This window comes from Lissotriton vulgaris, chromosome 5, assembly GCF_964263255.1.
Source record: "Lissotriton vulgaris chromosome 5, aLisVul1.2, whole genome shotgun sequence".
NCBI classification, from domain to species: Eukaryota; Metazoa; Chordata; class Amphibia; order Caudata; family Salamandridae; genus Lissotriton; species Lissotriton vulgaris.
In genome coordinates this window covers 905,496,279-905,522,469 of record NC_141693.1, presented here as the reverse complement: position 1 = coordinate 905,522,469, position 26,191 = coordinate 905,496,279, and the positions used below count along the sequence as shown (strand labels likewise).

At 48.6% G+C, this 26,191-nt stretch overlaps 1 protein-coding gene across 1 annotated transcript in view; it reads left to right on the top strand.

The window, feature by feature from the left end:
- Positions 1-22,903, top strand: part of CCNJ (cyclin J) — a 130,753-nt gene extending 107,850 nt beyond the window's left edge. Inside the window, exon 6 of the mRNA XM_086922508.1 lies at positions 19,981-22,903. Coding sequence (XP_086778634.1) covers positions 19,981-20,389 — 409 coding nt within the window. The 3' untranslated portion in view covers positions 20,390-22,903. The remainder of the gene's footprint in view (positions 1-19,980) is intronic.
- Positions 22,904-26,191: the final 3,288 nt, after the last annotated feature.

Sequence of the window (26,191 nt, the reverse complement as noted above, 5' to 3'; positions counted from 1 at the left end):
ACCATCGTGGACTCAGCAAAATCTTTAGGCATAACACTCGACACCAATCTCAACATGCAGCAACATATCAGCAAGGCAACAAAGGGAGCGAACTTCCAGATCAATACTCTGAGGAAACTTAAACCCTTCCTCCCAGCCAAAGCCTTCCAAACCGCAGTACAAGCTCTAGTCATCCCTCGAATTGAATACGGCAGCACCGCCCTCTGCGGACTCCCCCTAACTACAACCGCACCACTAAGAGCTTCTCTAAACGCTGCTGCGAGACTTATCACTGGGTCAAAAAAGCACTCCCATATTACCCCTGACTTGAAATCCCTGAACTGGCTGCCTTTTGAAGCCTGAATACATCTGAAAATCGCCTGCATGACACACAAGGCGGTACACCTAAACTCACCCTGCTACCTCGCTCAGAAACTGACAATCTCTGGCGGAGCTAGAAACACTAGAGGCACAAACCATCTTCTGCTGAAACCTCGAAGATTCCGGAAGGAAAAAACATATAATCGCTCCTTCTCAGGAATGGCGCCTAGGATCTGGAACTCACTCCCTCCCGTAACCAGGCTCATCTCCTCCACTACACTCTTTAAAAATGAAGTAAGGGGGCGTGGCCAAGATGGCGGGGTGAGCGGACGCTTCCTCCCGTAGCTCCTCCGGCCCAGCTCAGCCCGAGCCCCGATTCCTGCGCTTCTCTCCCCCCGCGGCTGCACTGCGGGTGAGAGAACTGTGCCGGAGCTCGTGGGGCACATTTTGATACCACTTTGACTTCTGTGGCCCCGGGGGAAGTCCCCGAAAAGTTTATTCGGAGATCGCTCCGAGGAGTGGAGCCCGGGTCGCCCCGAGGAGAGGAGCCTGGAGGCGGAGCATACGGCGGCGCTGTCCGCGCGCCTCGGCTGGGCCGAGTGCTGAAAAGCTGAAAGCCGGAGATCCCGAGGGAGCGGAATAGACGGACTCCGCAGAGTGAGGAGGCTTCCTGGCCGGTGCCCTGGTGGCAAACACCATTGCTGGGCGACGAACCCCAGCCCTGCGCCGGCGACCTTCCCCCCCACCTTGGGCTTCGAGGGGTGACGCCTTGCGAACTCCGCGCCTGGAGGCACTGGATGGCGGAGTTCGAGCAGTGCCCGAGCCGGGCAAATCAACTGGTGGTGTAGGGAGACATCGGTTTCGCACTTTCCGGACCCGTTGCTGTTTGAGGGTCGCCCACGGACTTGCTGGCCCGGGCTGCCTTCTTGGGTTCCACCCTCCCGCCATCTTGTCTTGGTGTAGCTGAGCCCAGTGACCCTTGCCCGCGCCCTTCTCACACGGGAGCCTCGGTTCGTCCTGGTACCGACTCATCTGCTGCCCTCCCTGGGAGTACGAGGCTGGAGGCCTCCACTTTGGACGTTGCTGCCTGCCCTGCTGGCCCGGGGGTCGGCTTGCCCGGGCCCGGGCCGCCATTTTGTCGCCTGTGACGCACTACCCTTGTCCCCGACGAGGGCCTCACACCTAGTGCCCGCGAGCGGTGGCGCTCGCCTACAGCAACTGATCCTGGGCTTCACCGGGGGCCAGGATGACTGGGAGACGTGGTGCGGCACGAGGAGATCACACTTTGCCGGAAATGCTCGGCAGGTCCCAGCAACTACGCGACAGGGCACAGCCGTCCCCGGGGGCCTCCCGGGCATCAACGGACGCAACCGTTGGCGAGCCACCAGTCACGAGGTCCTTCATGGAGGACTTATTCAGCTCCCTCAAGGAGGAATTTCAAACTCTTAAGACCGAAGTGGCTGGAGAGGTCCGGGAAGTGCGCAGGGAAGTCGAAGGCCTGGGCGAGCGGGTCGATACTGTGGAGACGGCGGCCCAACGTCGCGATGAAGAGAACTCATCTCCAGCAGGATGTCCTCCGCCTCCGGGAGCAATGTGTCGAGCTCCAGGCCCACTCGGAGGACCTCGAGAACAGGTCCAGGCGGAATAACATCCGGGTGCGAGGTGTTCCATCCGCGGATGAAGGTGCGGACCTAGTGGCCTATCTGCAGGACCTGTTCCGCGACATCTTGGAGGAAGAAGCGGATTTCCCGATCCGCATTGACAGAGCACACAGGGTGGGCCGCCAGCGCCAGTCATCGGCACCCCCGCCTGATATCCTGGCATTCCTGCCGGACTTTCCCCTAAAAGAGCGCATCATGACGGAGGCCCGCAGGAAGCAGCCGCTGACCTTCCGAGAAAGACCTGTGGCGCTCTATCAGGACCTGTCCGCCATCACACTGCAGAAGCGCAGGTCTTTCCGCATCGCTACGGACTTTCTGCAAGAGCATGAGACAGCCTATTCCTGGGGTCACCCCTTCCAGCTTATCTTTCGATGGAATGGGGTGCTGCATCAGCTGCGCTCTTTACAGGATGTCTGTGGAGTACTGGGCCTTACTGCTACGGAGGAGGAAGGGGCTACACCCGCATGGCGGCGCCCCGAGCGGCGGGGCCGACGGAGATCGAGGAGGCGCCAATCGTCAGCGACGGCGAGTCGTCCAGACTCGCCCACCATCAGAGCAGACATGGCGGAGGCCCTGAGGACTGCGGCCAGGAACTTGCCTGAAGCTACTGGTGTGGCCTTAACGGCCTAACTTTTCTCCGGGGGGGAGAGACTCTTAGCTTTACCGATGCTGGGCTGGGGCTGGGGGCTGGGGGGGCGAGGGGGGAGGTGTGTGGCTGGACGTCCACTTGACTGTTTTCTGCAGACTCGCCCACTTGGGCTAGACTGAGACTATGGGGTGTTGTTTCCGTTTTTTTTTTGTTTTGGTTGGTTGCCATGGGTTGGTTCTGGGGGGGTTTAACTGTTGGTTTGGTGTGGGGGGGGTCCCGTCCGAAGCTGTCCGAACGTGTGCGATGCTGCCTCTGGCCTTCCCTGCGCGCCCCCTCCACTGATCCCTCGCTCACTGCATAGCGCGTTGTTTCCCTGGAGGCGATGCCGCCCCTGAAAGTAGTGACCCTTAATGTTAAGGGTCTGAATAACCCCGTGAAGCGTAGGGCGATCCTTTCCCTGTTGGAGGGGTCGCAGGCGGATATCTGCCTCCTGCAGGAAACCCATTTACTTTCCAAGGATTGCCATAGGTTGCGCTCTGCCAAGTTCCCCACGCAACTCTTTTCCTCTGCTGCGACTAAGACTGCTGGGGTGGCCATTCTTCTAGCCAGCTCCTTCAGGGGGGAGGTGTTGCATAAACATGCTGAGCAGAAGGGGAGGCTTCTAGTGTATCGCATGCGTTTGGGAGGTGTTGCCTTTACGGTTGGTTCGGTATACAGCCCAAATGACCACCAGGATTGTTTCCTGGAATCTGTGTTGGTGGACGTTACTGCCTCGCCCGATCGCCATATCATCTTGGGGGGAGACCTGAATATGGTCTTCGACTCCACCCTGGATAGGTCTGCCCAGCGCTTTCCGCAGACAGGGGTGCTTTCTAGGGCGGTACGGGACCAGATTGCGGAGATGGACCTGCATGACCTCTGGCGCACCATGCACCCCACCGATAGGGACTACTCATATTTCTCCCACGCGCACCGCACTTATTCAAGGTTGGACTACCTCTTGGTGAGCGGACCGCTTTGTTCGGCCGCCACGGCGGCAGACATCGGGGTCTTGTCCCTGTCCGACCACGCACCGGTTTCCGGTATCTTTGCTTGGCCGGCGGCCCCCCCCTCTAGAGGGATGTGGCGGCTTCGGGACACGCTTCTCCATAAGAAATCGGTTGTGAAGCGAGTGGAGGAGGTCATCCAGGACTACCTGACCCACAATAACAACTCTGACACGTCCCTGGCAACGCAGTGGGCGGCTTTGAAAGCGGTCGTCAGGGGGGAGTTTATCTCCATTTCCTCGGCGGAAAACAGGGAACGCCAACGCAAGAGGGAGGAACTGACGGCGCAGGTTAGGGAGCTTGAACAGGTTCACCGCCGGACAGGGGCCCCTCGTGTTTGGAAGCAGCTGAAGGCGGCACGGAAACTCCTCTCTGCGTTGGACCTAGATCGGGCGGAGTATGCAGTGCTGCGTCTGAAGCATGCCTTTTACACCGGCGGAGACAGGTGCGGTAAGCTCCTGGCCCATAGGCTCAGGGCTGCGCAGCAACGCAATGTGGTGAAGGAACTGGTGGGAGCGGATGGGATCCCGGTTTCCGGTGACGCGGAGGTGGCAGATTCCTTTCGCTCCTTTTACGAGGCGCTGTACGCTGCAGAGCCTTCCCCACCGGGAGAAGCTGAGGCCTACTTGGAATCCGTGACCCTCCCGGCCCTGGACCCCACCCAGGCGGACCACCTAGAGAGGGACATTCACGTGGAGGAGGTCATCACCGCGATTGCACGGCTAAAGCATGGTAAAGCCCCGGGCCCGGATGGCTATACGGCCTTGTTTTACAAGACCTTCTGTCCCACTGTCGCGCCTCTCCTGGCTCGCTTGTTCAATTCCTTCTCCGAACCGGGAGCCATCCCACCGGACCTTCTCTCAGCGACTGTGTCGGTTATCCCCAAGCCGGGGAAGGACCGGACCCTGTGCGGCTCGTATCGGCCCATCTCGCTCCTGAATGTGGACCTCAAGCTTTACACGGGAATCTTGGCGGCCAGACTGGGTCTACACCTACCAGGTTTGGTGGAGGCGGACCAGGCCGGTTTTGTACCCGGTAGGCAGACGGTCGACAACACAAAGAGGGTGACGCACGTGGTGGAAAAGGCCTCCCGCGTCCCGGGGGAGCGGATGCTGCTATCGGTCGACGCGGAGAAGGCCTTTGATAGGGTGCATTGGCCATATCTCGAGCTGGTTCTTGGGAAACTGGGGATCGGCGAGAAGTTCCGCACTATGGTCTTTAACTGCTATAGGAGACCGTCAGCGTCGGTGCGTGTCAATGGACACAGCTCCAGCAGCTTTGCCATTGAGCGCGGCACGAGACAGGGTTGCCCCCTCTCGCCGCTCCTCTTTGCCCTTTATATGGAGCCGTTTGCACAGAGGATTCGCGATAACCCGGACGCTATTGGGGTGAAGATGGGGCAATACACGCATGCTGTCAGCTTATACGCGGACGATGTCTTGCTGACCCTGGATGACCCCAGGCGGTCGCTCCCTGCCTGCGTCCAGGAACTGAACGCTTTTGCCCGCGTGGCGGGCTTTAAAATGAATATGACTAAGTCGTCTGCACTGGATGTGTCGCTCTCTGCCGACACCAGGCGGGACCTTCAGAGTCTCTTTTCCTCTGCAGTGGTCCTCCTCCACGGTGCCTTACCTGGGAATTTCGCTTGCTCCCTCCCTGCCTGCCATGGTCGCAGCTAACTATTCCTCTCTGGGCAAAAAGATCAAAGAGGAACTCGGCCGATGGAACAAGGGCCTGCTCTCGTGGCTGGGCCGTATCGCGGCGGTGAAGATGACGATACTACCTCAGATCCTGTATCTTTTTCGCGCTCTACCTCTCCAGCCCCCTGTGGGTTGGATACGGCAGACGCAGGCAGACATCTCCCACTTCGTGTGGCAGGGCCGTAAGCCTCGGATGAAGCGGGTCCTCTCCATGCTTGCCCCGGAGGCGGGGGGTCTCGGAGTCCCGGACCTCCGGAAGTACTTTCAGGCGGCGCAGCTCCGGTATTTGGTGGAGTGGAGCCGGTGGGAATCGGACAAACACTGGCTCTTTCAAGACCAGGCAGTCGCAGGCCGTACCCTCCAGGAGGTCCCGTTTCTGCGGCGCACTCACCGCCCGCCTAATCTCTACGCCTCTTTTATCACCCGGGTCCCGCTAAGAGTGTGGGACGCGGTGTGTGAGCTTCGTGAGCTCACCACTTTTCCATCGCCGTTCACTCCCATTGCTGGCAATCCAGACTTCACTCCGGGTCTGGAGCCGGGAGCCTTTTCCCACTGGGTGAGCGCGGGTTGCAGGGCGCTTTTCCAGATCTACGGGCCGGAGGGCGTGCTCCCCTTCCAGCAGCTCCGACAGGAGTTTGGCCTGACGGAAGGGGACAGACTGCGTTACATGCAAGTCCGCCACTGGGCTCTTCAACCCCCCGTGCGTGACGTCGCTGCCCGTTCGATTACGCCCTATGAGCGATGGTTGGTAACCCGGACCTCGGACGCCAAGCTGATCACTGATCTGTATAAGTTTCTCCAACCCCCGCCGTTTCATTACCATAACCCAGGGAGGGAGCGCTGGCACAGGGAATTGGGCAGGACCCTGAGCCACAAGGAGTGGGACAGGATTGCATATCGGGCGAGGCACTCTGCGTACCACACTGGGCTGACGGAAACCTTCACTAAAGTGTCCACCTATTGGTACTACACCCCGGAGCGGCTCTATGAGATGCGCAAAATCGGCGATAAAGGTTGCTGGCGCGGCTGCGGACAGGAGGGCACCCTCACGCACATTCTCTGGGAGTGCCCGGTGCTGTCGGCCTATTGGAAGGAAGTCTTAGATGAGGTGGATAGGCATTTTGAGATCGAGCTTCCGCGCTTCCCCGCGTATGTTTTGCTAGGCCTCCCCAATGACTTGATGTACCCGCTGAAATCCCGCAGGGGCAGGCAGATTGCGATTGCGCTAGGCTCCGCCGTTCAGAACATACTTGTACTCTGGCGCACCCCCACTGCCCCCTCTATCACTGGTTGGCTGCATAGGCTCTGGCAGGTACTGGGCATGGAGAAGATGTCGCTAACGGTGGCTGGGAATGTTGACCAGTTTGAGGAGCTCTGGCACCCCTTTTTGGCACTGCTGTCCACGGAATTTCACGAGCTCACGTGTCCACGGTACTTGCGCCTCCTTAGGCTGACGCCGCCGGCGGCTGCGGCGGAGTGAAAGTGCGGATTGGGAGCCGGGGGCTGGGGGTGGGAAGAGGGGTTATATGCTTCTAATGCTGACTTTCGGACGGGGATGTTGGGGTATTGTTTTCTTGCTTTTCTTCCTTTGCTTTTCTTTCTTCTTCTTTTCTGGGGTCGGGGGGTTGGTGGAACGGTATGCTTCTCTTTTACTGTGTAGCGGAGTGCTATTCTGGCTCGGCCTTGCCTAGGGAGTGGGGGTCTGCAGGGGGTCGTTCACAATGCCTTATTGCCTTATGTCTTTGCCTTGTTACCCTCTGGGGCTTCCTGCCTCCCTATTTTTCTTCTGACTCGCTGCAACGTTCCGCTTCTTGTACTGTATGTTTGCTTGACCTCCTGCTCCCCTTCCCGTGTTTTTGTGCCTTAATAAAAATACTTTAAACCTAAAAATGAAGTAAAAGCTATCCTCATGGCTAAATACACTTGAACTATTATCTCGAACTCCCTTAATTCTCTGCACCAATCGGTACTACATGTTTGACCCCTCTCTTATTTGTATGAGTGTCTTATTATTCACATGATTGGCTTTGCAGCCACCTATTTGTACTGTTTGATTTATTGATTTATCTGTCTGACTTTGCTCCCTCATGTACCCCTCTATGTAAAGCGCTCTGATATCTGCAAAGATCTTGTCCGCGCTATATAAAACTCTCAAAATAAAAATAAAAAATAAATAATTCAACACTAATACTCTATGGGTCCCGGAGTAGCATGCTACTTGCCGAAAAAGCGCTTTGACGCCTCGTCTGGGCTAGTAAGTGCTATATAAATGCAATTGCAATACAATACATTAAAATACATTGCTACTGTCCTACAATGAGACACGAAAATGCACTACCAGTGACTGACTTACAATACAATTGTATTTCAGAACTTAAAGTACGCTGCCACTATCTTGTGATGCAGTTTTATGGGAGACATGCAGCTGATTTAAAATGCAGACCCCTGGAGTCCTAAAAATAGACGTACTTTTCAGCCTTGGTTACTACAGACCTCCAGTGTAGCCCATGTGAAAACACACTTAAAGTTCAAGGCAGAGAGGGACTCTTGAATATATTTCAGCTGTTCATTAACGTCTCCCTTATTTCTGCTGATCCTTTGCCATGGCACCCATTCGGGTTACAGTACCTTTCATAAATAATGCATGCATTCGATGTACAATGCAATCCTGTGGTGGAGACAAATATACACTGCTGATGCCTTCTAGTGCCGCCTAATGTAGCACATTGAAATATTCACCCACTGACCTACAGCTCAATAGAATGGGATGCATGGAAATATGCTGCCACGGACTAATACTACAGTGCAATAGAGAACTTGAAAATACCCTGCCATGGACGATGCTGTTGAATTCCACAGGGGACATGAAAATACATTGGCACTGAGGAATAATAACTTTGTTGGGGAACTTGTCTGTGTGCGTCTGGGTGGTAGAGGTTGTATAGAGCGATACTTTTTGTGTGTGAGCGTGTTGGAGAGGGACAACCCAGCCTTCTTTCATTTAGTAATGCTGTGAAGACCTGGTTATTTAAATCGTGGTGACTCTGCTGGCAATCATGATCACACAGGCAACTGAAACAGAACTCATAAACACCCCAGGGCATTAATGCGCTATATGAATAAAATTAACAACTAAAGGTTGTGTAAGGGGAGCCCCATGTGGTCTAAATAAGAGTAGATCCTTTAATTAGAGGACTCAAATGGACGGAAAAGTGGGAGGATAGAATCTCCCTCTAAGTGCACGACATCCTAATTTATGTGGCGAGTCCTTACACCTCACTTCATAGAATACTTCATATCTTTGAGCTCTATTGTAGATACTCTGGCTACACTATAAATTGGGACACGTCTTAAATTTACATACTTAGTGGGATGGACGTGCGGCTCCTCCTGGTTTTTTATCACTAGGGTCCTACGGGTCTTTCAAGAGCGTAACCAGGAACCCCCACTACATAGACTAACAAGCATTTACAATGCAATGGTTTCGCCTTAGGAAAAGTTAGAGCTATTGGCCTTGTAAATGACAAAATTTGTATTTATGTGTTGGTTTTAAAAACAGATAAATAAATGGCATTGTCATTTACATTGCCATTAGCTTAATCTCTCGCAAATGCGAGACCTATTGTACCCTACGGACGACAGCAAACAGCAATTACTACCACACACACACACCCAGAGCCACACACACACACACACCCAGAGCCAGCCACACACACCCAGAGCCAGCCACACACACACACCCACCCAGAGCCACACCCACCCACCCAGAGCCACACCCACCCACCCAGAGCCACACCCACCCACCCAGAGCCACAAACACATACCCAGAACCACACACACCCACCCAGAGCCACACACACACTCAGGAGAGCAAGCACAGTGAGGGGGCAGGGAAGCAAGCACAGCGAGGGGGCAGGGAAGCAAGCACAGCGAGGGGGCAGGGAACTAAAAGTAAAATACTAAAAATAAAATATTCCATGTCGCAATTAAAGTTACCATCACCCAGTCACTGGTTAATGACTGTAAAACCATCATCACCTATGTACCGAAGGGAGGAGTAAAGAACCTCAGGATGCCCTTCAGTGTAAAAGTCTTCATTGGCTTAGGGTGCAGGTGGGCCTTACTTTTGTTTGAGCAAATGATGTGAGCAGGCCCTGTCCCGTCCTGATGCTCTGTTGAGGACGGGGATGATCAATAAAATGATAATGAATTACCATGTTATTTTTCATCTCTGGGGGTTTAGGGATAATTTAAGTGTGGCAACACTCCTCTGCTACAACAGAGGAACCGTCCCTGCGTGCTGCACCAATAGAACTTATACTGACGAGGGCCCCGGCACTTATTTTACAAATTAAGCACTGGCCGCCTAGCTATGTAGCAAGGCTTTGAATACTAGTGGGAAAGAAGATGCATCGACTGTAAGTCCTGCCCACAGACCTCAGGGCAGTGACTAACCAAGGAAGGTAGATAATGACCAGAGTCAGCAGGTAGGTATAAACTGAAAATACACAAGTACCTCTAAAGAAGTTGGTACAGGGTTTCCCCACCCAGGTGCTGGATGAGTGTAGGGTGTGTTCCTCAACTTCAGGATCAGAACTTGGGTCGATTAATAGGAAAGAACATGGACTGAGGTGGGCACTTGCATGTGAGAGCTGGGAGCAATACTAACAACCCAATATACAATACATACCAAACTGTCCGCTTAGAACAACAGAAGCACTATTGACTACCAGTTATAAACCAACACCATTTTCTTTTCTATGCTGATGAAATACCTTGTAGCAGTCACAAAAGGTCCAGTGTACGCATGCCCACCATACAGTGTATTCCTGCTGCAGTACCCAGGCCTGGTGGTATACTGGTGGGACCACTTCGAAAGAGATGGTGTCTTGGAAGGAGAGACCCAGATACTGGTAATACCTAGATAGAACAGCCTACACAGAGGGTTGCTGGAGATTCTGACACAGCCCAGTGAGAGATGGCATACCGTGGTGGTAGTCGAGAGAAGCAGGATTGAGGATGCAACAAGTCAGAAAGAGAGGGCTGCGTTAGGATTCTGGCAGAATGCTAATGGCAAAGACAAGGCAGCACAACATTCAGAAAGAGTGGCATCTCTCCGTACAAGGCCCTGGGACAAATACAACACTTTTGAGAGTCTCTGCGGTCTGCGAATCCCTTTGAGGCTGGATGACCTTTCCACGCACAGCAGCTGAAGCAGCGAAGATTTCCTGGGCAGTAAATGCAATGGCAGAAGCTGGATGGAGAAACTTGCTGACTATTGTCATCCCATCTAGAGGGAGTGCATTAAGTTGTTTGACCGCAACAAGGTGTCCAGTATTCCACATGCACTCTTCAGTATTCCAGACTGGCAGGAGTTCGTACTCAAGGCCTACAGTGAAACAGCGCACATCCCCTGTTTGCCTAATGCACAGGAATGGAGACATCGAGCCCTTAGCTGCAGGGGCTGGTGTACTTTCCATTTCCCACACCGACATAGTTGGACAAAATATGATATGGGAGATGTTAAGCAGCATTTTCCTGGATTTGTTGGAGGTCATCGTTATACAGGGAAAGAATCATATGCACCCAGAAGCTTGCCTTTGCTTTCAAAACACTAGGTCCTGGCCATCCACAAGAACATGCATGCAATCCAATCCGGGGGGAGGAGGGGTTCCCCGACAGCCACTAGGGAGGTACCTAAGCAAAACAACAAACTAAAATACGACTGTTTCCCTAGACGGTATACAAAAGCACTCTTGTTGCCAGTAAACAAGGTTGCACCATCACCTGGGCACATGGGTCAGCCCTACACGCCACACACAACACAAGCAGTAAAATTATCAACACATTTTCAGAAGACAGTCTGTAGCATTAACAATTCAAGAACAAAACAATTGGGCGGACTGACTGATGCGGGCAGAACACCGCATGTAGCAGGTTAACCTACGTGTGATAAAAAAAAAAAAAGACAACTCCAACATAATCATTGCGCGACTGCAAAGGGGCCAGAGAGGGAGGAGCCTTTACATGAGCTTTAGCAAACAGTGCTATGGGCCAATGGCAATACACAGCGAAACAAGCATTTACAAGTGGGGCCGGAGACAGGGACAGCGGGAGGGGGGCGGGAACGGGAACGGGCATACGGACAGCTTGCCAGTAAACAAGGTCGCACCATCACCTGGGAACATGGGTCAGCCCTACACACAACACAAGCAGTAAAATTCTCAACGCATTTTCAGAAGACAGTCTGTAGCATTAACAATTCAAGAACGAAACAATTGGGCGGACTGACTGATGCGGGCAGAACACCGCATGTAGCAGGTTAACCTACGTGTGATTAAAAAAAAAAAAAACAAGTACCAGAATGCAACGAACAAACTGGGAGACCAACTCACGCAGGGAATTTCGAAACGTGAAACCTCGTCACTGTAGCAAAGGCAACCTTTTCGACTTTAGAAATAAAGACAAACAACGTAGTTACTCCCCCAGCGCGCCTCCTGCAACGCCCTGTTCCTGTGCTCCAGACAAAACTGCGGCTGGCTCTCTAGTACAGCTTTGCTGAAGTCGCTACACATCTCCAGCACCTCCCCAAGAAGGCGCTTGTTGTAGCAGCGCACCCGGGGGTCTCGCTCAGCGGCTGTCTCCGCTTCCTCTCCCTGAGGTGCAGCCATACCGCCCTGGGGCTGAAGACGGCTGGAATGCCAGAAACCGGTCCTCGGAAGCTTGTTTCCGGTCCAGGGAAGACATGGCTTGGCAGTTCGGGCTGGACTGTTCCCATGAGGCACAGGGTCAGACTGATTTGCATATAGCCTTGTCTGAACTGGGGTGGCAGAGTGGGCTAAAGAACGGTGATGGATTAAACCCAGATCTTTTGACTGGGTGTGAGTGTTTGATTGATTCAGATGCTCCGTCCATCACCACCCCCTTTTGTACTGCTTTTGGCCACCATAAGTGTGGCAGGGTATGCTCAGACGTGAGTCCCTTGCTCACTTTGCCACTGGATTCAAGCAAGCCGGGCTGAAGACCGCTGGAATACCAGAAACCGGTCCTCGGAAGCTTGTTTCCGGTCCAGGGCAGACATGGCTTGGCAGATCGGGCTGGACTGTTCCCATGAGGCACAGGGTCAGACTGATTTGCATATAGCCTTGTCAGAACTGGGGTGGCAGAGTGGGCTAAAGAACGGTGATGGATTAAACCCAGATCTTTTGACTGGGTGTGAGTATTTGATTGATTCCGATGCTCCGTCCATCACCACCCCCTTTTGTACCGCCATACCGCCCACTGGCATTCCAGGTACAGGTTCGGGGCTTTCCGCCATTTTCTTCTTTCAAAAACAGTTCCACCAAACCGGAAGCTCTGTGCAGTGCAGTTTCAAGGGCTGCCAGTTACCCATAACGAAAGAGTATTGTTCTAATGCGTGAGTCATGGTTTTAAAACATTTGGGAAGCACCGTCTTTGGTATACCTTTTGTACTGCTGTTCTCTAGATTGTTTTAAATGCCCGGGGCTGCCATGATGCCAACCACAAACCTATATAGCTCGCACTTATGTATGTGTGTCATCTCTATCGCCTCCAGATGCCATCTGTGCAAGTTACCTTATGACCATTTATTTTAAAGTGCACTATCACTCGTCCACGGTCTACAGAGCTGTAGAAAAAACTTCACAGTGAATAAATGGGTTGTTATTTTTCATCTGCTTTAAGAAAATACCACAAGAGGCTGCACAAACAAAGCATTTTACTGTGGATTGACAAGAGATGGGGGTGTTGGCTTCTTGGTTATAAACTGCTACGGTTATCTTTTCCCTGAGTTGGGAGAAGCTATTGGGCCTTTAATTAAGAGGGCCTGTTGCGCCTGACAACCCCGAGTCCCTCCTGGAGGTGGTAATTGGCCCAGGAGAGCCCCGTGGAGTCTCCTGTGAAGCGGAGGGCTGAGGAATGTCCGCATTCCGCAGCCCCTTTAATCTCGGAGCAGGAGCGCGCATCTGACTGCCGCCAGCAGAAAAAAAAAACAAGCAACACGGACAGCGGAAGGCGGGCGGGTTAACGGGCACACGGACAGTGGGAGGCGGGCGGGTTAACGGGCACACGGACAGCGGGAGGGGGGCGGGAAAGGCACGGACAGCGGGAGGGGGGCGGGAACGGCAAGAAAAGGCACTCACCTGGACTTCTTCCGGCGGCGGTCAGCCTGCAATGACCAAAACAAACCTCCCCCCCCCCCCCCCCCCCCCCAAAAAATAGGAACCGCGCACTGACGTGACAAAAGGGGCTGGATGAGAAAAATTCTCAGGAACGCCCACGAGTCGCCTCGCAGAATGACGGACGCCTCTGTTTTCCAATGGCTAGCCTCCATTTATGGAGCTAGCCAATGGGAAACAGAGGCGGGACGAACATCCATACCGCAAAACAAAAGATTTTGCCTGCACGTAACGCTGCTTGCGCAGCTTTCGACCAAAAAATGGATGTTCAACAATGGAATGCCTGCCCCATTCCAACCTAGGGAAGGCGGCATTGTTTAGGGTGATGACTTTGTCACGCCTCCTTTATATTTTGCAAAACTCCCCCATTTCCGGTTTCCCCTACCTCTTTCTGGGGGCTTGTTGCCCTTACTCGGATGCTCCTGTGGGATGGGGTGAGTGGCAATGTTATCAGGAGCAAAGCAGTCTCACAGCTGGTTTGACTGGGGTATACCTCTTCCCGCTCACCAGCAATATTATAAGGCAGCACAGCTAGTGGTGGTAAACCACTGGGTCTACCTTTCTCATGATGATGCAGCTTACAGGATGGATCATCGGAACATACAGCCTGGGGGATATCAGAGAGTGCTCTATGGGGGGAGTCCTAGCGCATTTTGGCCCAGCCCGATCGCAACCTCAGTGAAAGTCTGTCACACTGCAATTGCGGCTCTGGGGTGGCGAGGTAGAAACACCCAGGCTCTGCCACTGTGGAACCCCGGCACAACTGGGCCTATGGGCCAGATTCCAAGGTTTCAGGAAATGGGATCTGATAGGTATCTCGCAGGTCAAGGACTTGTGGGCTAACTGAGAGGTGAAATCCTTTGAAGACGTATGGCGGGAATAACAAATGGCACCCACAGAGTCATACTTCTATCATCAGATGAGACACACCCTGGGGGGAGTGATACCAAAGGGAATGGAGTTGCCAGAGGCTTTGCCGTTGGGAGGACAGGTTGTTTGACTAATTCATGCATAAGCGCACCATCTACTTGACCTATCGCAAAATTCTGAACTCCCCAGACCCCCTACTGCACCTTGGAGACAAATAGAGGGTGGGGGGGAGCGGACTTGGGGCAACTGGATGATGTTGTGGCAGGAGGCAATGGCATCTCCTAGAGAATTGACCATCTGCTCTCGTTTTCGATAGGTACAGTTAAAAATCCTACCCCAAATTTACTATTCCTGTATGACCATGGTCAAGATGGGAAGGGCTGAGTCAATGGGGTTGTGAGAAAGTGGCTCTATATATACTGGACCAGATTAAGGTACAGTGTGTATAGAGTCCACAAACCCCAGAGGTATAACGGAGGTTAAAGCCAGGTGTGACCTTACTCTCTAAAGTGGTAGCTTGGTCGAGCAGTAAGGCAGTACCAGAGGACAGTGTAAAGTATTTGTTGTACACACTCAGTCAGCAAAAGGTTTCACACACTCAAGGACTGAACTCCAGGCCAAATGTTTTTATATCAAAGATACAGTTGTTTTATTTTTAGAACCAACAGGTATCAAAATATACTGTTCTCAATATGAGAGTTCTCAGATGAGTACTTTGCAGAAAGGCAATAAACTTTGTAAACACCATAGGTAAAGGGGTTGCAGTAGGCACACAATTCTACTCAATTTAGCATTGAGCTCAATGTGTTTTTCTATATAAACACAGTTGATTACTTTGTAGATTACTTTGGTAGTTCCAGGACTGGATTCTAGAGTCAGTCCTGGGGTCTAAGCTGAAAACAATTTTTAGTAAAAACGTTTTAGTTATTGCAGTGATTTTTCAGGAATATAAAGCTTTTTTTAAAGTTAACACTTACAAACTTTTCAACAGAAATCTGGCAATGTTATCCAATGGGAGAAAATTCAGGTTGCAGGTAAAGTACGATCTCGTTACTTTTGTAATCCAAGACTGGGCTCCTAGGTCCAGCACTGGGGTCTCAACTTAAAACAGGTAAGTAATTACGTTTCAGTATTTGGTATGATTTTAAAGAATATTTCAAGTTTTCAAAAGTAGACACTTCGAAGAAATTTCATAGAAAAGCAGACAATGGATTCCTAGGGAGAAAATTCAAGTTACTAGTAAACCCGACTAGGATTACTTTTCAGTACTGGGCGACAAGATGCAGTACTGGCTTCTCTCCTGATAACAGGTGAGTACTTCGGAATTCGGTTGATTTTATGTGAATATTTTGAGTTTTCAGAAGTAGGTACTTAGAAGATTTTGGTCAAACCAATCAATGTTATCCAAAGGCAGGTACGTGAGTTAACGGTTGCCAGGTGAGTACTAGGCTGGAGAAGTTAGGGTTCTGGGCTTAGACTCAGGGGTCCCCCAAGGTCAGGTAGGTACAGTTGGTTCACCCTCAGCGGCACAGGGGCGGCCGGGTGCTGAGGTAGTTAGGCCCAATGTTATCCAGTGAGGGGCAGGGGGCCTCCGGTTGGTGGCTGCTGGCTAGCAGGCCACGTGGCTGTGGGAGCTGGGCTCCTGGTCACTTGCTCAGGGCAAATGGGGAAGTAGGATAGGGCACAGGTTGCCCTGCCAGGGGAACTTGGGCGGCTGGGTGCAGGGTTCCTTTGAGCTGTCGGGCGCTCAATGTTATTCAATGGAAAAGGTAAAAAGGGAACAAAGGCTTCAGACTCTGGGACGGTGATTCTTAAGGTGCGACCACCACTTCGAGAGGTAAGTTGGGATCCTGGAGAAGAGGTAGGTACCCCAAAGGGAGGCACAGGGGGTCACAGGGTGCCGGGTGCAGGGGTGTCTTTGGGTGTCGGGAAATCTTACCCTCGGCTGGTCGCGTTTGGAGGGGTCCCTGGTTCTGAGGCTGCAGGCGTCGTCTGGTTTGTCAAGGAAGGTCTTTGGGCACTGGACTTCGGGTCCCAGTTGCCGGGGGGACATCCTTGTGGTCTTGGATCACTCGGGCACAGGCCGGGCTCGGCAGGTGCAGAGTGGGCAGGTCTTGAGCTTCCTGGCTGGCACCAGGGGTTGGTTGTTGAAGCAAAGCTTCTGCTTATGGGAGTCCCAGTCTTTAAGGGGGGTCAAGGCAGGCAGGTCCTCCGGGTGTCCCAAGGTTGCTGTCCGCAGGAGTCGCCGGGATTAAGCAGTTTCAGGTTCCAGGATCGACAGGCTGGTAGGCCTTGGGCCAAGTCAGTGTGTGTCGTCCTGTTGTTAGCAGCTGCACGGCGGGTCTTCTTCTTCTTGATCTTCTTTTCTTATCGGGATCTGCGGAAGGAAGGTTCAGGGTGCTCCTAAATACTAAATTTAGGGGCGTTACAGGTAGAGCAAGGGCAGGGACCAATAGGTCCCTGTCCTGTCTTGGGTACACCCCCTAGCCTGCTCCTCTCCTGTGGGAGGGGGGCAGGAGCCTAGCTGTGATTGGGCAGGGCTCCCCATCTTCAAGATGGCTGGAGACCGGGGTTGTGCTTCACCTCGCCTCTCCCACCTGAGTGGTGGGGTTGGCACAGGCTGGCACCCCCCCTTCCTGACATAGGGTTTCCCGCCAGAGTGAGGGTTGGAACCGGTGGGGGCCAGTTGCTGAGTACAGCAAATGGTCTGGAGAAGCTCACAGAGGCGGTATGCCTCTGAAGCTTCCCCCTGCCCATCCTGGGGGAGGAGACCTAGCACCTCGCCCAGGATATGCATTGTTGCAGGCCCAGGAGAGCGGGGGCTCTCCACCCAGGGATCCAGCAACATGTCTGCTGTGTGGCAGCCTCTGCAGCTACTCGGCCCAGAGGGGGATTGTAGGTTAGGTTGTCAGGGGGCATCTCTAAGTTGCCCTCTGGTGCATTTTACATTAAATCCCACACTGGCATCAGTGTGGGTTTAATGTGCTGAGAGGTTTGGTACCAAACTTGTCAGTGTTCAGTGTAGGCATTATGTTGCTGTGGAGTTCGTAATGACAACCTCCCAGCACCATATACTCTTAATGGCATCACTGCACTTACAATGCCCAGAAATGGCCCTGGGTACTGTAGGGGCACAGGGCTCATGCACCTATGCCCACACCTCTGGCATAGGGCAACCAGCTAGAGGGGTGACTGAAGTATGCCAGGGCAGTGGGTTCTGTGGGCATAGCACACAGGGATATGTGCCATGTCGACTCTTTGCTTAGTTCTGCACTTAGACACTCAGCCTGCAAAGGCAGTGTGTGGGTGTCCGGGTACAGGGCCCCTAGGGTGGCACAATAAGTGCTGCAGCCCTCATGGATCTTCTCTGGTCACCATGCCCTGGGTACCTAGGGTACCATTTACTAGGCCAGAGATGCCAATTGTGTTATAGTTTCAACACAGTTTTCGGGAAGGAACACAGGCCAGGGTAACTGGTTGGCAGGAGCCCAGGGCACACTCAGTCAAAGCACATCAGCAGTTCAGAAAAAAGTGGGGGCATACCAATGCAAGAAAGATGGCTCTTTCTCACAGGGGTGTCCTAGAGGTGCGAACTGAAGGGTACATTTTTCTATTTTTTGTGAGTGCCCAGTACTCCAGCCCTATTGGAGGGCGGTGGCAACATGTATGATGCATCATGTAGGTAGCAAGGACCCCCTGAGATTGGTTTAGAGCTCCTAGGACCGGGTATAACAACAATTAAACACAAAAATTCCTAGGCAGTTAACTTGATAAACATTACATCAACATTTGTTTATACATAGAAAGAGACAATTAATAGTAAAGAACTCAGTGTAAACAGTCGGGATTTGTTAAAAAATACAGATCATCAATTTATTCAATGTTTGATAAAAAAGGAAAAAGCATATTTGTCATGAATTAGGATGTTGAGTCTTTTGCACAGTGGGTATAATACATACATGATTGGTAATAATGATAAAAAAAGAGACAAATTGATGTTAATAATCAAGAGTACAATAAAATGATACTGGAAATATTAAAAAACGAAGACTATTGCAAAATTGGCTGTGAGATGACAATTCTCTTGTATGATGCACGCATGTGGGGGAGGCATGGGGAGTTCCCCAAAATGGTGTTTATTAAATGTATGGGAGGCAACTGACCTCTCTGCTGCTGCAAATTTGGGGCACCCTTGTCTTCGCTGTAGCCAAAAAAAATAGCAAGATTATGGAGAGCAATCTTCGCTCAACACTGCGGGCGTGAAATCTGGTGCATGCAAGTTGGGAACGTAGTGCATGGGGTGGGGGTGTACACATAAATGGATGAAGGTATGGGGCGATTGAATGAGAAGAGGGGGATGTTGTGCACACCTATTGTGGGAACTGACCTGAGTGACAGGTGTGATGCAGATTGCCTCGCTGAGATGGTTGAAAGGCGGTGGTTAATACCTGGGGCATTGGATAATTCTAGTAAACTCCATTCGTCATTTCTATATCATAATGTTTTGTATGCCTATAGCTGTCGTCTTTACTGTAAAGTGCTTTCTCATTGCAATAAAAGGTTGTAAAAAAGAAATTGTGTAGGGAAGGAAATCCCTTGTGTGTGTGGCCCCGGCCTCACTCGTTGGTGACCGTATAGCCCTGTCTTGCTCCTCCCCGTAACTGATGTGATGTGTACACCAGCAGCTCCACGGTAACCAGGCAGCTCTCCTTACATCCCTCACTCTTTCACCAACAAGGAGCACCTTCTCGGCGTGTTCATGGGCTGTATGGCAGAGGCCAGTCCAAATGGTATTCTGCCCAACCGGCCAACACCTTTGAAAGGGTGTTGAGACACTACACTGGCTGAGATATAGTACGCCGCACATCCTGGCCTCCAGTATATAAGCACTAAATTCACACCTTACGAATCCAATTTAACCTCTTCTCTCTCTCCTCTCTTCTCTCTCTCTCTCTCTCCTCTCTTCTCTCTCTCTCTCTCTCTCTCTCTACTCTTCCCTCTCTCTCCCTCTCCCCTCTTCTCTCCCCTCGCACTCTCTCCTCTTCTCGCTCACTCCTCCTCTTCTCTCTCTCTCTCTCTCTCTCTCTCTCTCTCTCTCTCTCTCCTCTTTTCTCTCTCTCTCTCCTTCTCCTCTTCTCCCCCCCCCCCCCGTCAGCTCTGTGTTCGTTTCTTTTAGTCAAGACTTATATCCTCTACAAGATATCCTTTACAAGATAAATGCTGCAGCTATGATTTATGGTCCTGACAATTGAGGTGTGTTGTCATGGTATGTAAATGAAATGAGTGATTGACGTCAGTACTGGCACTTGTTTTGGGGTTTGATGTTCATAAATTCAAGCACAGACGTGAAGAAGTTGACCAAGTTTGGAATGCTAGCCACCTAAATCTGAATAATCTAATATATTTCCATTTTAAAGCCCAATGTTTACTAGATCATACCTTTCTTCAGCTTGGACAAAATGTTATCAAGATCAATTTGATAACTTGTACCCGAAAACTTTTCTGCATTTGTTGCCATCAGTAAGTGCAGCTGCACTGCCTTTAAAAAAAAAAAAAAACAACTTCATATAGTGCTGAATCACTTGTAACTGTGCCAATATCCCTTTTCTTTTATAGAGCCCATGACAATGATGTCAAGGAAGCAAGCAAGCAAAAAGGACAACTTGGACTGTCTTCTACTGCGTGCATATTTCAGACTGTTTCACAAACTCCACATCATATACAACAGCATATACCTCAGTGTCTTCATCAGCCGCACCAAACCCAGCTCCAGTTTCACTACCCAGGATCACAATCGCAGAGCTGCCAGCAAGTTGTGTCAACAGGCCACACATCATCATATCCACTACAGACTTGTCCTGCTGCCATACCAGCCAGTGTTCATGCCAGAGCGCAAATCCAAGCTAGCACAAGTATGTCATTGGCTGTACCAGTTGACGTGAAACCTTGCATTGGTGTTTCATATAACCGAAGTTACCAAGTTAATGGACACTTTCCCTGCATAACACCCTGCTTTGACAGGTGATTACACCAGATGCATTTTGGTGTGTATGTGTGTATACATGTGCATACCACGGTTCCCAAATGGAAAAAAAACATTTCAAGTGTTTAAATGCTTTAAAATAAAGGGGGGTGTAACAGAAGGGAAAGCAATAAGACTATTAACCATTCCTGAAACTATTACTCAGCCCTCAAACCCAAAAAACAAAGATGATGATTGTAATTTCGAAGGACTCTTGGTATGTCTGAATATGCGGTGCACTTTTCATTGGAAGCCCAGTCTTTAGGCACTTGTGGTAGGAAAGACTGATAATGGCTATTTATGCAGAACTTTTGCAGTATTATAATCATAACGCCATATTTATTTCAGAGTATTCACTACGAGGAGCATACAATAATTTCTTTTGTGTACCACTGTAGAACAGTTAGAGCCCATTTTGTACTTTTCATGTGATCTGAAATATAAAGATTCACTGGGATGTGACAAGCATATACTTAGCAATCTTATAATGTCTTTGGTGCTTTCATCGAACGTGTTATATATGTTTTTTGATCCGGTTAAAAATAGAAACCAAATTGAGCAATAACTTTTATTCCTCAGGACATAAAAAGCAATATTCCAGGGTGTTTTCTTTGTAATATGACACACTCAGGGAGTGGTTTTGTTGAAAATATCCTGTGCCTATGTGTTGCATATAAAGAACACGTCACTTTTTTTTTTTAACAAGATGCTTACTGTAAACAAAGGCAGTATTTTTTTCGACAGTAATTGATTATCAAAGGTTATTGTATGGGGTACATGAAATATGAAGAAGCATTTTGCAAATGTATTTAATGTTGGGCTCGTTGCACTTTCTTGTACTGAATAGAAACGCCTGCAGTTGTCTACGTGGGTCAGAGAAAAAGAGTTGCATGTGGGTAGTTTGGTTTAGTGATGACTTTACTGAGGAATTGTTTGAACCATCCAGAGAAAAATGACACCTGTTTATGATCCATTGGCAAGGCAGTTGAGATTATAATGAGTTGTTTGTGATGAACAACTAATAATATGTTTGACTAAGTGAGCATTGGCATAAAGTCTTAGGACAAATTGTCCATGGTGCTACTGATGATTGGTTAGTTTTTCTATAAAATATTGTGGTTTTTTTTTTTTTGCAAATGTGATCTACGTATTAAGCAAAGCTGCTAAGTGGCATCTTCAGCTCATGACGTTTGGCAACTTGGTAGCTATGCACATTACTCTATAAAAGTTCTAAAAAAAAAAGTAACACACACATGGTGTTTCAAGTTAAAGCATTACTCATAAAATGCCAACAGAGCAAACAGGCAATGTAGTAGAAGTTGTACATGAACAGATTAAGAGTATATCACAATTCTTACGTTTAGTTATGCCTAAACTCAATTTGCCTGCAAATTTAATTCAGGTGGGGTTGGTGCCTGGCTCTTTTGTACTTGTTGATTGCATTATTGTTGGCATGGTGTTAAAATGAAAAACATCAAAATTGGGACAGCTGTGCTCTTATTAACTGTAGAGATGCAGTTTGTGAGCAAGAGAACAGGTCCAGTGCAGTTTGTAGTTTATACATCTGCATTGTGCAAGATCTCAGTATCGTGAACTTGTAAGGACCCATTTGTAAAAAACCTTCAATTAGGCCACTGCATTAATATAATTCTGGAAAGGTTGGAAATAGTTTCTTCATTCAGACGTAGGATGGCCTTCGTATTATTTCCTTAGTGTTTCTCCAGTGTAATAAATGGATCATTGGATGGGGCTCTATAAATGTATCTATAAGCATACCACGTAACTGCCCTCCAGGCAAACATTTTTGTACAACTGAGACTTCACAGCTATCCAAATTTAAAAGCAAAAAACATATATTGTAACATATTATTTCAAAGTTACATTTCTAGGTCCTTCGAAACTACCTCATTAATGCTGTTCTGTGAATGTTATATCGTGTTTAAGAACTTTGCTGAAAAGAACACTAACTAGCTTTGGTTACCTGCTGAACGTTTGCGAAATAGTTTTACACTCTTTAGGGCTTCAGTTCAGTCTTGGTTAGGGCATTGTACACTTCGTTTTGGGGGCCAGTAACATGTTTTGATTTGATTTAAAATAATTATAGTGACTAATATAGGTAGCATTTTCTTCAACTGGAGAGGGTGGTTGATGCTTCAGTGGAGAGTCATATTCCATTCCTAGTAGTAGCCAAGAGCATTCGTAGGCAAGATATTGCAATTTGAAATTGCTAGAAATTTCCTTTTTTATTATTTATTACATAGTGTAAGAGGCATAGATTGCAATCCTACTAACAGTATATATTGAATATAAAAAAAGGAAAACAATATGCGCCATGAGCCTTAAAATGCATTTTTAAAACTAGTGGTTTATCACACACAAGTTGTGGATGACTAGTTGAGATCATGTTTAAAGTACATTCAGTTGTTAAACTGTGTATTGCCACAACAGTATATTCTGATTGAGTGCTGTGCACTTTTTTCTTTGTTTTTTTTTTTTTAAATAAAAGTAGATTTGGGTAAATGCTTCTTTTGCTATCTTTTCTTATCTTGGTAGAATAATGACTTGTAGCGGAACATACATTTACCCCCCTTGCTCTCCCGCACCCTGTATGCAAACTCATTTTGCTATTGTACTGCAGTTTCTCCTTTGGTATATTCTTAAGAGTGCCTAAGCTTCTCAACCACCACACCATTCATTTCATTCATTGTCTGCTTCACAATGGCAGCTACAGCCTCAACTCTTAATATCTGTTTCTAAACAGCTGAAATTCGGTGTCTTACTTTCTGCCTACAACTTCAGTATCATTGACTCTGTAGCCCCTTGCTTCACTGAGTCCTATTTACCTCCTTCACAGATTAACTTTCCTAAAATTCTACCTCCACCTATTTTCCCTCATCTAGATGTCCATCTCTGCTGACGTGGTCAAAGACCCATCCGTTCACCTATAAAAAGTTGAATATTCTTTCTGGAACACATAGACTGTGTTCTCTAAACAAATCTGAACCTTGCTGAATTTTGCAACTCCTTTTACAGTGCACTACATTTACTTTCAGTGCATCCTTTTCTCCCTTGATTCCATCTTTTGTATGCATCCCTCAATCCAACACCCCACTATGGAAATTGTACAGCTTCAGAAAAGGCAGATACAATTCTACCATTTTCCTTAAACACCCATATTAGCTAATGACATTCTCAAATTCCCTGCTTCCAGACACTGCCTCATCTCATACTGCTGTACACTTCAATGTTATATTCCAGCCTAACATAAATATCCAGTATCTGCCCCTTCCACCCATCTTTCATAGCGATAAGATCCAGACAATCTCCATTTTTGTGTGCCATCTTCCCAGTTCTCCAAACAAGTCTCCACCAACTGAATATACCCTCCTTCAGCCAACCCCTACAAATGCCCCTTCTGACCCTCAAAACATTTTACCACCCCACTTGCTGCCATCTATCTGTTTACTTATTCCTTTGTGTCAGCTGCCTACTACACTTTCGTCCCCTTTTTAATACTATAGAGGCCACCACACATTGTGAAGAAACAATCTACTAATTCTACAGCCCCATCAAATACTATTCTGTACCACTAACCCCTTGCAGTCCATCATCTGGTATTCACAACCTCACCACCATCAACCCTCTGTTCTTGTAAAGTCAGAGAAAGTTGTTCCAGTAAGTTGTCTTTATTGCTTCCTTTATCTCTGGATACTGTAGTACCCTCTCCTCGTAGTTAATCGTTTTAAAAATCTACATTTGATACTTTTATTCATGACCTACTATTATCAGCCCTTTCAAGTTTATGCATTATTGGCTGTGCATGGTACTGTTTCTCATACAATGCTGACTGGTCTTGTATTTTGCCCAGTGCATACAACTCTATACCTGTTTGCTGTTAATCAGCAATATTGTATTCCCTGTTTTTCCCCCCAAATTATGTGTAAATAAAGTTTCAAATTGTCCTCCATGCCACATGGTTAAAACTCCTAGGTTAAGCACGTGTAGCATTAAACATTTAATAATTTTCAATCACTTAATACATATCAAATCCTTTCTTCATACTTAAAATTATGCATAGCTGTACAGCTTAGGAAATGATGTGCTTATAAAATAACATTTTTAGTAGTTGCACAATTTGAATGCCTAAAAATGCACTATACCCAACAATTTGCAGGCTGCCACTTACATTTCATTAAAATTATCATGTAATATCAATAGTTCGAATCCTAGCCGCCTTATTCCAGTCCCTACTTATATGCCAACTACACCAGAGGTTCAAACTCCTATGCTTCAGCAAAATCTCATGACCTGTACACATAATCTAGAACTGCTGGTATCCAGATGACTCATTTGCCAGGCTTGTTCCAAACTACTGCATATCCCTGCTCACAGAGTTCCAAATTGCTGTATACAACATCTCATGGAAGCAAACAAAATGGGTGTTTCAAGAGCGGTAAGTTTGCATTACATGGTGGTGATATCAACAAATTCAAATGCATCCTGGTTTTCCCCACTGGCATTTGAGTATGGTGCATATTTGTGTGGGGCTTATTTCAATATAGTAAACTTTATATATCATGTATAATAGGTGTGTTTATGTAGATCGCATTCTGTGCATTTACCCATACACTAGGTATGGATTTGAATTGTTGCTTTCTTGTATTCGTTTTGTCTTGCATTATTTGACTTTTAACCGTGGTCCCTGAAACTCACAATGCCCAGGGATACTGACTTAAAATATCGTTATTCAGCATTTGATCCAAGGCGGTTCCCCCCCCAAAGATTTCATAACCATGGGATCCAATCGGCATTAAAGAGCAGAAAATACTGGATCGAAAGAAAATTGATTCAATGATGACCGGGGATGGACTAAAGGTAGATTGATCACTTTTGTCCTTATCACTTCAGGTTGTATTGAAATGTATCAGTGGATGGTGGGTCATAGAGAGCTTCCCTTTAAAATTCTGCCCTGTAACTCCTGCACAAGTTACAGTTAGCTAAGATAACTATAAAAGCTGAATTTCGCTGGTTTTCGTACGAGTGAAATGTGAGCCTAACTAGAAAATCCCTGTAACCTTTGGGTTTTTTTTCAGTGACTTTATAAGGATATTTTTTTCTATTTCCTAATTGTAACCACTATCCTTTAACAGTGAGTGTGTAAGTAAGTGCATGTCTCAGTTGTGGGTGCATGAGTGTCTAAGTGGGTCTGCGAGTGGGCAGTGAATTTCTAAAGGTTTTTAAAAAAATTCAATTTCCCAACTGTAACCACTAACCTTCGAAAGCGAGTGTGTAAGTACATGAGTGTCTCAGGAGTGGATTGGTGAGTGGGTGTGTGAGTGTGTCATTGGGACCGTAAGTGGATGTGCGAGTCTCCGAGTGGGTCTGTGAGTGGGGATGTGTGTGTCTGAGTGCTCTCTGTTTTTCCCTCTTCTGCTCTGTTTTATTACTGCTTGTTTTCTGCCATCAGTTTTGCCTTTCCTGCTAGTTTTTCTGCCCTTTGTTTTTTAGGTCTCGGCTAGTGTAGGCTGCGCATGCGCAGTCTCGCTGGCGAGATCTTAGGTCTCAGGGTAGCGAGGCTTAAACCCGCCCCTCTTCTCCATTGGCTGCCTCCTAAACCGCGGCCAGCCATTGTACAAAGTACAAAGTAGTCTATTATGTTGATTATTTAAAATTTTACAATATTACACATCAAAAGGAAAAACAGTAAAAACTATATTCATGTATAAAACCACTTAAAATGACGCATCAGCTTTGTAGTCAGTTAAATATTTACAGTAGGTACAACTCCTAGTTTCCTTTTAACTA